At 36.1% G+C, this 12,564-nt stretch overlaps 1 protein-coding gene across 14 annotated transcripts in view; it reads left to right on the top strand.

Moving 5' to 3' along the window:
* The first annotated feature begins 3,925 nt into the window (after positions 1-3,925).
* Positions 3,926-12,564, top strand: part of LOC131030604 (transcription factor TGA2.3) — a 53,488-nt gene continuing 44,849 nt past the window's right edge. For 8 of the 14 annotated variants that reach the window (XR_009102921.2, XR_009102920.2, XR_009102923.2 and 5 more), the window contains exons 1-4: positions 3,926-5,937; positions 6,047-6,129; positions 6,680-6,730; positions 6,873-6,932. Coding sequence is in view for 8 of the 14 variants with exons in the window: in XM_057961471.2 (XP_057817454.1) it covers positions 5,910-5,937; positions 6,047-6,129; positions 6,680-6,730; positions 6,873-6,932 (222 nt within the window). In the remaining 6 variants the exon portion in view is untranslated. Of the gene's footprint in view, positions 5,938-6,038; positions 6,130-6,679; positions 6,731-6,872; positions 6,933-12,564 lie in introns of all 14 variants that reach the window. The other 6 variants (XM_057961477.2, XM_057961475.2, XM_057961476.2 and 3 more) reach the window with 6 other exon arrangements.

Consider the following 12,564-nt stretch of genomic DNA (forward strand, 5'->3'; position numbering starts at 1 on the left):
TACTAATCTACAAGATGGTCCTTTCAAAACTTTCATACTTCGCTTATTTTGCCCAAAATTGGGGTCAAAGGTTCACTAGAAACTAGGAACTAAGTTAGAGATTTTGTGGGTTCCTAGAACCACCAAAAGCTTTGAATTTGCATATCATGTCCAATTTTGTTTGAAACTTTACCAAAATGAAATTGGGAGTATCCATTGGGCTCTTTACCAAGTGAAGTTCTTATTTTGACCAAAAAAAAAAGACGAGATAGTCAATAATTTTAGAAGGAATTGGAACTATTGATAGTTCCACTAGTTCTTTGAATAATGAGAACCTTCGATTTTGTTCCTAATTGAGGTGAACCCTTTCATTGGCCATAACTCGGCCATTTTTTTTTAAATTTTATTAAATTTGAATTGTATAATACCCATTTGGCTATTTTTAAAAATGCAAATTTCAAATAGACCTTAAAATTAACCATTTTTAGCATTTTTTTAGTTTTGAAGGATTAGCTAAGGAAAAGGGAGGGAAACAATTAGCCAACAACATATTTCAACATGGTGACTAGAAATATGAGCATCCATTAAGTTGATCTACAAGATGGTCCTTTCACAACATTTGTACCTTGCCTATTATTCCTAAAATCGATAATTTGAGGCTTACCAGGAACTAGGAACTAGGTTAGAGATTCCAATGGTTCTTAGAGTCACCAAAAGCTTTAACTTTGCATAAATTCTCTATTTTTCTTGAAACTTCATAAAAAAAAATATGGTAGTACCCATAGGGCTCTTTTATTGAGTGAATTTCTTACTTTGCCAAAAAAACAAAGTGATGAATTGATCAATAATTTCAGAGAGAACTGAAATAATTGGCAATTCCACTAGTTCCTAGAATGGTGAGAACCTCTAATTTTGTTTCCTAAGTGAGGTGAAACTTTTGTTTGACCATAAATTGGCCAATTTTACTCCAAATCTCATCAAATTTGAATTGCAATTACTCATTTAACTATTTTACATACATTTGCAAGTTCAAATAAACACCAAACTTAGTCATTTTTTGCATTTTTGAGTTTTGAGGAATTAGCCAAGGAAAAGGAGGGAAACATTCAACCAACAACACATTTAAACATGGTGACCCATTATGAACTATCTTAGATTGGTTATCATTACCAGGAACATAACCTATAGAGTAAAACGAAGGAAAAATACATGCTGAAAAATGTGGTGCCAACATGACCAAAACCTCCAATAGGAATGGTTCTTCATAACTAGGAACCTCTACCGAGAACAATTCATGATAGACAAAATGTACTTGTGTACACCCATACAAAAATATATGTATGAATATATTAAAATTTCATAATTTTTTATTAAACTCACAAACTTGTTTTGAGAAGTGCCTAAGAAATCCATAACACAATGAATGGAGTTGAATGCATAACATTCACCTAGATCTATATTGTCTCCTGAAATCTTGCCACATTGCGTATAATGACATTATGTAACCCCTTTCCAAACCATTTTCTCTAACTCCTACTAAAATACAAATTTAATTATTTCTATAAGTCACTCCATGAAAAATTAAACTTTAATATTTCACCAACCAAAATGTGGGTTGACCTTGAAACTCGTCTCAGTAGGAGAAATAAAGTCACAAACACCATCATAAAAATAGTTTGCATCATCTCACAAATTTAGAGATTTAATTATTTTTTTAAATCTCGACAAACTACATCACTCCATTAATATTTCTAGTTGAAATTGTATGCGGGGAAAGCGGGTTGATGAAACTTGAAATGTGAAAAATAAAGCTCAAAGAGGCTTGCTCACACACTCACAGGACTTCTTGGTGCACGTTATGGAGTCATGAAGAATGACTCAACTTCCCAAGGTTGGTTCCATTGTTCTCTATCTCACAAGGTCCCTCAAGCCAATGCCTTTACTCTCAGATCATTGAGCAAAGTGACTTAGGGATGACAAATGCAAGAACGAGGGATGCTTTTGATTGATTTTAACATGAATGCATCCTACTTATGCATGATTCTATAAATGCAATAAACTAGATTATAAGATGATGAGGTTAGTATAAATACTATCCTAACATGATATACTAGTTAATGATTTAAGCTAATGATAAAGGAAATAGTCTAAAATGCTTATTAGATTAATTCCTATTTGCAAAGAGAGACTAGATGTATTGATAAAATTGAGCATAAACGAGACACTAAAAGCTTGCATGGATTCATGGATTCCCAAAATGGAGGAATGAGAGCTCTATTTATAGTGAAAATAGGGCAATGGATGGTCAGGATTGAAAGAGTTAATCAAGGGTTAAGATTGAAAGTTGCCAATCCATGTTTTCAATTTTCACCAATGAAATGGTGACAATTGTCAACATAAGGCTGGTTGAGAGGAGAGGTAAGAAGCATTAAATGCTTGAGAAGACATGATGGTTACCCTAGGAGGTAAGAGTTAAGGTTAGGTTAGGGTTATCCAATGGATAAAGCTTTTACCCAAGGGGTAATCTCTTGTGCAAAGGTTAAAGGAATAACCATGGTCAAAGCAATGAATGCTTGATGAGACCCTTGGGTTAGATTGACGTTAAGTTAAGCAAAAAGTCTCTAACCATGCCACTAAGGGTTAGTTAACAATTAATGGTTTGAAGACTTTGGGGACAAATTTGTAAGAGTTCTTCCAAATTTGGGGGCATTCAACAAGTTAAAGGCTTTAATGCCTTTTGAAGACTTTACTCCAAATTTGAGAAGTGACCTCCTCAAATTTAGGGAAAGGGGATAATGAATAGGTTTGGGCTAATTGATTAGGATTAGAAGAATCTAGAAGAATTTAGGAATAAGGTTTAGGATGCAAGTGGGAGATGTAAGAAAATGCAAGTGGGTGAGGAATAATAGAATTAATTAAAATAAAATTAAGTTATTTCAATTTGGTTGCAATTTGGGAATTTGAATAAATTAGATTTATTCATTTTAGGGTAGACTATTAATTAAATGTAAATTTAATTAAAAGTAGAGAGAAGGGGTTTAATTAAATAAAATGATTTATTCAATTAAATGATGCAAAAGGTTCTAGTGAATTTAACTAAATAAATTGAATAATTTACTTAATTAAACAGATGAATGTGGGTGATTTAGTTAAATTAGATTTAACTAAAATAGAGGAATGAACATAAAATATTCATTTAGGAAGATGGTCATTTTTATATGTCTACAGAAATGACAAACTTTTGTTCTCAAACTAATGTACTTGCTCTAAGTTTAATGTAAGGAGTTCAAATGACATTTCAAAGATAGACAAATACAACAATTGGTGTAAGAAATAAGTGACACTACCAATTTGCAATTAAAAGGAGCTTGACAAAAGAGTTTGAAGTATGATGACACTTGTTTTTTGACATGAAAAGTTTAAATTTGGTGATGTTGAAATGAGGCCAACAAATAGTTATTTCTAACTCATTTTCTAAATGAATTAAGAATAAAAATAATAACATTATCAAATTTTATTCTAAAAGATTCCACCTACCTTGCTTATATATTTAGAATTATACTATGTATGTGTAATGCAAAGAATTAGGTGCTTCTTTGCTCTAATTTAAGTTATAATGCAATGAATTAAGTGATTCTTTGCTCTAATATATGGTGAGCATATAGCAAACATTCATCCATACATAGCCATAACAAAATACTTCAATTTTTGATCTTCCATCCTAACTTTCAAGAAAGCACTACAAATCCCATCTTAGAACTGACCAAAACAAAACGTAATGACGCTTTTCTAATATCGTACTAACTTTCCCAAAAATATAATCTATCAAAATATGTATGTATGAAAGGCTAATGAATGACAAAGGACTAAAACAAAACTAAGGTGAAGAAGAGTTAAAAAGTGTGAGGGCATGGATACATTCGAGTCTTCTACGATGGCCAAGAAACTTGGCACAAACCAACGAGAGTTGACGATAAAATTTATGAAAATACGAGCTCATACGTTGATGCAAATGCTAGCCAGTACAATTCCCAATACGCGTGTTTTTTTTTTTAAGTTTGAGCACAAAAGAGAGTAGATATCCTGCTAGTTTTACCTTCCCCAAGAAGATCTGCTTCGTATGCACCATGCCAGTTTAGTTGCAACACAGATACTTTTTCCTTTTCTTTTTACCCTGCAAACAACTTTTAATCAGCCAGGGCCCAGGGCCGCCTCTTCGAACGACTGCAGACTTGTTCACACGTGTAGAACGATTTATTGTCCACACGTGTATGGAGAATGAAGTTTAAAAAAAATATAATTAATCTTGTCTGGCACACTCAGATCCAATCAACATTTGAGAGTCGGTAAACCCCTGTAGGGAACAATAAGATGCCGAAACTCACGGCGCAAGAATCGAACTTTTGACTGAGCTAGACAATTTTTGTCTACACTGCTTCTGCAGCCGACGGGTACGTAGTTAATTCTCTTGCAGACACATTAGGGTTTTGAGTTGAAAAGGGTTTTGTTTTTCATTCATACTAAGTGAAAAAGTCAAATTGTGCTTGAGCCGATGTCTTTGTCTGCCACTTAGTTGCAAGTGAAAAAGAAAATTAAAGGAATTTGTGATCGGAATCAGTAGAGGAAGATTAGATTTGACTTTGGTGGTTTTGGAGGAAGCAATAATGTGTTGATCTTTTGGTCCTTTGTTTTGGTCTTTGTTCGAAGCAGTTATTATCTTTGACGGGAGAAGCAATTTGTTGGTATTGGGTGCACAAATAGTTGATCTGATTTTACAATATAGTGTTGAAGATTGACGGTTAATTTATGCTGCTAAATTTGCTTGGTGCTAAGGACTCGGATGTACCCATCCCACTGAATTTGCCTGGGGCTTGCCATCCTTTTTGGACAGTTCTTGGTAATTGGATATCGGTGGGCTCTTTGTGATCCAGATTCACCCATTAGTAAGAGTTCGCCAGCTTAGGTGCAAGTTGATCTTATAGCTTCTGAATTGCTTTTTGTGCACTTGCATTAGTTTGCAACTGTGGTTTGGTGGTTCCATTGATTGCCATCGTCTCGTTTGATTTCATGATGATTGGCGCATGCATAAACTTTGCGGGTTCATCGAGACTTTCGTGTGGTACTAAATAAAGTAATTACTTTTTACTTCACGAGGCAGAACTTGAATCTGAAACTGTTGGGTTTCCTGAAGCTAATTGGAAATCATTTTATTTTACAGACAGAGCTTGAACTTCAAGCAGACTGGACATTATTTTTCTCCACTCTGATCTGATTCAAGCTGTGAAGGAAATAAAGTACATTCAAAGAAGGGAAGAGCATATTCTTTTAGGCCAGAGCTAACCCAGACGCCGATTTTTTCAAGTTTATATGTCCACTGGTTTCTAGTTATCACTTCACATATAGCGTTGCCTTAAATATCCTAATATCGTGCAATTCAGTTATTGGAGGGCTTCATCTGCACTGGACACCTAAGGTGTAAAATAGTAAGATCAGAAGTGGGTTTCTTGCTCAGATTTTGATACAAGGACTAATTGTTAGAGCTTTTTTTAACAATGACTTACTTATTTTCAACGAAGCCCCTGTTTTGCTTCATTTATTGGAAATGAAAACTTTAGTTCAGTTGTTAAGGTGTAACAAACTGAGATTTTGATTGCTTGGAAGGTTCAGAGTTCCGTGTACGGGTGAAGTTCTTTCGATTTTGAGCTCAATTGGCTCCGGGATCGTGGAATTGACCTATGCATCTTAGGGCACTAGACTATAAATCTCAGCTGCTGAGAAATTCTACAGTGACATAGCTGGAGCTGGGGATCCTGATGACCTGGAGATTATACCCTCCTTCAAGAGGAATTGCTCTAGTCCTCTGAATGGAAGTAGCAAAATAGTTGCACCTCTACATACCTGACAAAGGAACTTTTCCTACTTGGTACAGCATGGACTGGAACAAGGAAGAGATTTCAGGTGAGGGGCAGAAGGGAACAAGTTAGGGGTATCTTCATAACGTCAAGACACTGTTTTTGTACAATTTTTGTCTTCTATCCTTTGTCTAACAAAGCATTTAGGGTCAAAGCTGCTCCAATTCTAATGGCAAAGGGAAGTCCTCAAACTGATACTTCTACAGATGCTGATACCGATGGAAAGGACACTACAAATGTAAAGGCTTTTCTGCTGTCATTTAAAGTTATTTTATTTCCTTCTCATTCTTTTGTTCTGGAAGTAATGCATCTTATTTTACAACAGAGGCAGGAAGCTCAGATTAGCTAATTAACAGTGCCTAACATTCTACCATTGCCTTTGCCCAAGAGACAGAATCCAATATTCTTATGAAGAGAAGCAATTTTTTCATGTGCTTGGAATTTTAGTCTCAACAGAAATGCTTAACTGCTTTGTTGATGCTTCTCTCTAAAAGTTTTCTTTTTCATATGGAAAACTTTAAAATAGGTTACCTTGTTGTCTGATTAACTAGCTACCATTAGCTATGCAGAAGGCAGAGACCCCTGAAATTTTCAAGGGATCTTTTTTGCCTTAAATGCAAAAGCCACTAAATAGATTAGTTGGTTTTTATACTGCAGCTTTCTTTTCACAAGTTTTAAACCATTCTAGTTGCTGATAAGTTAACATAAGCTTTCTTTTTTGAAACCTTATGAATTCTGGTAAATTGTAATTTGTTTTGTATTTACAAGTTGTACGGAATGGGTTACAGGAAGCCTTGTATATTACTAAGCAGTCAAAGGATGGAATTGGAGATCACAAGGTTAGACTCAGACTACTTCTTTCATGTTATAATCTTGTAGATAACTAAATTGACCAGTTTTTTAATCTGCATTTGCCTTCAAAATAGAATTTTTTATTTCTAAAGGGCATTAGCTCAGAGAGTAAGAATATGCCTTATGCAGACTCTTCGCAGGCTAGCTCAGAATCGTGAGGCTGCTCGAAAAAGTCGCTTGAGGAAGAAGGTAAGTCTTGTACATATCACATAATTCTTAAAATAATTTCTTCAATATTCTTTGCAAATAATACTTAAGTTGTTTGTATTTGGATATTTGAGAAATGCAATAGAGACCTTTTAATAGTGGAGGATTAAGGGGAATCGACTACCATTGCTGAGAAAGATCTAATTAGTGTAAGACATAGCTAGAAGAGTTTAGCTATAGGGCACACTTGAGTCATTATTGGAACCAAATGGTGTTTGAGATGAAGAGTTGACTTCCAGAGATAGGTTAATGCGTTTGCTCATTTGTGCAAGCTTTCTCATCTTTAGTAACTTCAGTAAAACTAATGATACGGAATTACGCAAAGTAGCAGTTAAGAGGTCTACATAACAATGTATGATAAAAATATTGCTGCAAGAAGAAGCTACAAACTTGACTACAATACTAAAAACTAAGAAATAAGTTTTACTGGTAAAAGTTAGTTATAATGCTTTTGAAAGACATGGGTATAAAATATAAATAGAATCCAGATAACCCAAAGTAGGAACAACCTCATAAATGTGCCTAATATGACAAGTGTAAGTTACAGTGCTTTAGAAAGATGGGTATAAATAGAATCAAGATAACCCAAAGTAGAAAACACCTCATAAATGTGCCTAACATGACAAGTGTTGTGGTGATTAACTCATAGTTTCAAACTGTCCACTCAGCAAAACTTGGCAGAACAAATTTTGACCCAGATTTGGTGACTCGGCAAAACTGAATAGACCCAATTTTGACTCAGAGTCAATGACTTGACAAAATTTGACAAACCCAATTTTGACATGGCCCTAATGACTTGGCAAAATTTAACAAATTTAAAAAGCACTTAAATTCATTAACTAGACAAAACTTGGCAACACTTTGCTGGGGAAGTTAATGGGTGATTTACCAGGTTGAAAAACTATCTTGTGAGGTGAAGGAGAATTTAGAGAGTTTTGAAACCACAATATAACTACCCTAGAAGGTGTCTCAAACTAGGAGATTAAAACCAAAATTTGCATACTTGGACTAAACAGATAAAAAATATCCAACTTGGCAACTTAAAAAATTATTTGAATTTCTTTAAAAGCACAAATTTTATGCAAAAATCAGTTACAAAATGTATCAAATGAGTCTATAAAGCATTGGGGAAGTGTTTTTTATGAGATTTGAATATAAATAGAGTACAAAATCACATCATGTGGATAAAATAGGTGGCTGATGACTATTATGAATTTATGATGATACTCTTTGAAAATTATCATCATAAATTGCGTATCTAGGCAATTGACAAATTACAAGACTACAATTTCGTCTTCCCCATTCAAGTGAAAAATTGGGGAGAGGGTCTTGCCCATGCAATGGGTTGTGGCTCCTCACTTGGCCTAGAAGGTTGTGTCTATGGGTCCACTTGGCTACTAGATGACAATGCCTCCACCTTTGCTATATTGATGTCATTCAATCCATTGTCTTGCTTTTGTTGCTTTCACATCTTCCATAGCTTGCTTCTTGAAATCATCAATCTTTTTTTCTATAAACAAGAGGGTTTCCTCATCTTGTGTAGTCCGATCACTATGGGTATCAATCTTGTCCAAATCAATAAGCTCCCATTATTTGTCTCTGACTTTCTTGTGTGAAGCTGAAGGTTGTATTGCACAAAAGCTAGATTCAGTGGGTGTTTAGGGGTATTGCTCCTAGCACATTCCTTGTTGAGGTACAAGGTGGGGTCAAGTAGTGGAGTGCTTGCCTCCGAGCTCAAGCTTCCGATACCCCAACAATTGATATTGAAGCCCCCATGAGTAGATATAGAGAAAATTTCACAAGTATTAATTAGAGAGAGTTTAGAATGGATGTATAGAAAACAAAATGATGGACTCGCAACAAGTGAACATGGCATGACAAGCAAAACACTGAAAAGGAAAATGGGTTTGCTTAAGGCCACCATAAGATACCCCTTGTTAAAGGGGCAAGGTTCGAGGAAGCAGCCATTTTTCTTTTTGGTAAGTTGTACATTTTCTTAAGCCATGTCGTGGAATGAAAACTGGGAAGAGAGATGAAACTTGAAAAAATTAGATAAAAAATAGGTTGAGGTTGCAAACATAGAGTTTATGTTGTAGTGCTCTAAATGAGCTTTCCAACAACACTAAGAACTCAACCATTGGATAAATGATCCATTTTGGTGAAAGTGCTTTTGGAGGATAGAAAAGAAGAGCTACAACATTATTATGGTGGTGTGTAGGCAAAGGTGGTGGAGTGTTAGTCGATGGGTGGTGGGCTTGTGGTGGTTGGTAGATTGGCTGTACGATGACTAATATTTTGTTGCTAGTGACTAGGAAAATTGATGGTGGATGATGATAGAAGTCAATGGAGTTGATGATGGAAAATATTGATTGAAAATTTGCCTTGATAGCAACAACAATGGAAAACATTGATTGAAAATTTGCCTTGATAGCAACAACAATGGAAAATGGATAGAAAATGTAATCGTGACCTTTTATAACAACAATGACTGTTGCAATGTACAATATACTTGCAGCTAGCATTAATGCACAAAACTCAGAAGACTTTGAATAGCGTGCTTGCAAAAACCAATAAAGGATTTTGGAATAGCATCCAAATTTGACAATTTGACAGTTGATTTACAGGTTCCTAGGGTCTTTGAATGCACTGTTGTTAGAAATGAACTAGGAAGTTCCCAAATGTTTTTAACAAAACAAATCTAATGGGTCAAAAGAAGACTCTAACGCCAACGATATATAATTCTGCTTTGATTGATATGTGCTTCACGCTAAAAACAAGTTTTCACTAAAACATATGTGAAATCACAATTATATTCCAATTACAATTGAAACTTGATAAAAAAAACTAGTTACAATGCTTTTGAAAGACATTGGCATAACCAATAATTGAGACCCCAAACTAGAAACAATCTCATAAGTGCTATGGTGACTCAACTACCCTAGAAGGTTTCTCAAACTAGGAGACTACAACTAAGTGAGGTAGAATAAGAAATATCCAATTTTATTTGCAATTGCATGAGAGAAAATAGAAACGAATGTAATTATCCTAAATAGTATGTTGTGTACCCTTAATGAATTCTCATAAAATAAGGTCATAGTCTTGTAAACCTCCAAGGATGCTCTTTCCTAGTTTTTGCTTGCACAAAGGAGAGCATGTGGAGGTAGTAGCAGCTTATACTTGAGAGTTCTATTCATTGAGCCATCATTTAGTTTGAAATATGCACATCTTAATTATATTTTTGCAAGGGATAAGACTCACTTTCTATCATCAAGCACTGGTGCCTTGAACTACACTTCTAGGATATGCCTCTTTCAAAATGTTATTAAATCCAAAGTCCTTTACATGCTAGGATTTTTGGGCCCTGTTGTGACCTTTTTCACACATCACCCCATTGCAAATGGGGACCCTGTTGGCATATGCACACTCCAATGAGACATTGTATGTGATTGAAGGTTTTGTCATTGATGGCAACCTTGCAATCCTATGGCATCGGCAAGACATTATACTGGCAAAGCATTACACCGATAAGATAGTGCACCGGCATCAACAAATCACTCTACACCGGCACCGACACAAAAGAGAGAAAGTATACCGGCACTAAGGCCGACAGGATTTTTGTTATACAATATTTTGTTTATTATTGTAAGCCGACTTGGCAAATTGTAAAAGGACTCTTATATATAAAGGAGATCATTGTAGACATTTGTAAGAATGATGTAGGAGGATTAAAAAAAATATTAGGCAGACCTAATGTGCGAAATATAGGTCAAGAGGTATATGTAAAGAATAGAGCAGGAACCGGTACTGAATTTGGCATTGAAGATGCTATTATTGGATTTGTATAATCCTTATTGTAAGACAGTGTGACTTCCCATTGAGCGGTGAGGTCTAGGCAGTTGGCCTTCCTGCATGTGTAGGCCCCTATTGTAAGTAATATTCTCTTATTGGCTAGTAAGTGAATATTGTGGGTCACAAATCCCACCGAGGTTTTTCTCACACTGGGTTTCCTCGTTAAACATCTTGTGTTATGGTGTACTTTTCATGTGGATATTCTTGATTCTGTTTATTGCATTATTTCTTGCATACCGGTACACTGGTATATTATGTTCTACATGTTTTAACTTAAGAAATACTTATTACCGGTCAGATACTGATTCACCCCCCCCTCTCAGTATCTGTGGGACCCCTAATAGACCCCCTGTTTTTTTTGCTTTTTAGGGTTTTGCCTTGGCGTCGCAACTGCTAATTACCAGTTTTTTTGCAATGAGGAGTTAGAGTTTTTGAGAAGTCATCTAGGTCAAATAGGGAATTCATGCTCAAAATAGTGTCTGGACATCACCAAAGCACTCAGAAGGCACGAAGGACGAAGAGCGCAATTGCTTTGAGTCAATTCTGACACCTTCCTATTTTTTAGGGATTCTGCTTTTTTTTTTTTTAATAATTTTTTGTCACTTTGGGACCAATTTGGGAAGCAATTTTTTTGGTTTGCTTTTTTGCTTTTTTTTGCTTTTTGAAAGTAGACCTAGGGTTTGGTCCCTTAGGTCGTGGCATCAGTGCCCATGTCTTTAGAATCAAAAAATTATCTCTCTCAAGTGTAAAAAGTAGGGTAAAAACCCTAGGCTAGGGTTTTGTTCCAAATGATCCAGGTAAAAACATGGCATATCAAACATCAACATGGTAGACCAAATTTGAAGATGGTGGAGATAGAATGAATTCAAACATGGGACATAGACCTATGGCCAGACCAATGTCAAGACCACCCTGGAAAAGCAGCCATCAAGTTTGCACAAGGTTTGGACGTGGCGAATAACCCTCAAAGTTTGCCCTGCCTAGAAGATGTCCAATGGAATGAATTCAAACATGGGACATAGACCTATGGACAGATCAATGTCAAGACCACCTTGGAAAAGCAGCCATCAAGTTTGCACAAGGTTTGGACGTGGCGAATAACCCTCAAAGTTTGCCCTGCCTAGAAGATGTCCAATGGAAGGATCAAATCCATCAAGCACATGAAATTTAATGTCCAATAATGCTCAAAGTCTGCCTAAGAGGGTAGAAAGTATGTCTAGGGAGCTGCAAAAGCAAAGAGGGAGGATGTCCAATCAGCTATGAACCCCACGCAAGCAATGTCCACACTCTCATGAGTCCGCCTTGTCATGATGACCTTCAAGGAAGGAAAGGATGAAAGAAAGGCATGAAAAGCATGTCCAGACCCCAGTCAAGTTCGCCTTGTCCAAACAAGTCTCAAGTCCGCATAGGAGGTAGAAAGGATGTTCAAACAATTGGCAAAGTTCGCCCAGCAGCAAGGAAGATAAGTCCAAACATGTGCAAAGTCCATCTTGGCTAGAGAGCCTCCAAGTCCACCCAAGGTGAACAACATGAAGCAAAGATGGCAAAGGTGAAGCCAAGTCCGCCTTGGCAAGACATTCTTAAAACTCCGACCTGCACTTAAAAAGGATGGCAATGATGAAGTAGACTCCAACCTGCAGTTAGGAAGGTGAAAGGGATGTCTAACAAGCATGGAAGTCCTCCCAAGAAGAAAAGAATGGTCTCTCACAATGTAAAGTCCGACTAGCAGCATAAAAGGATTGTCCAAGGACTCTTAAAGTCCACC

This window comes from Cryptomeria japonica, chromosome 2, assembly GCF_030272615.1.
Source record: "Cryptomeria japonica chromosome 2, Sugi_1.0, whole genome shotgun sequence".
In the NCBI taxonomy this organism is placed as follows: Eukaryota; Viridiplantae; Streptophyta; class Pinopsida; order Cupressales; family Cupressaceae; genus Cryptomeria; species Cryptomeria japonica.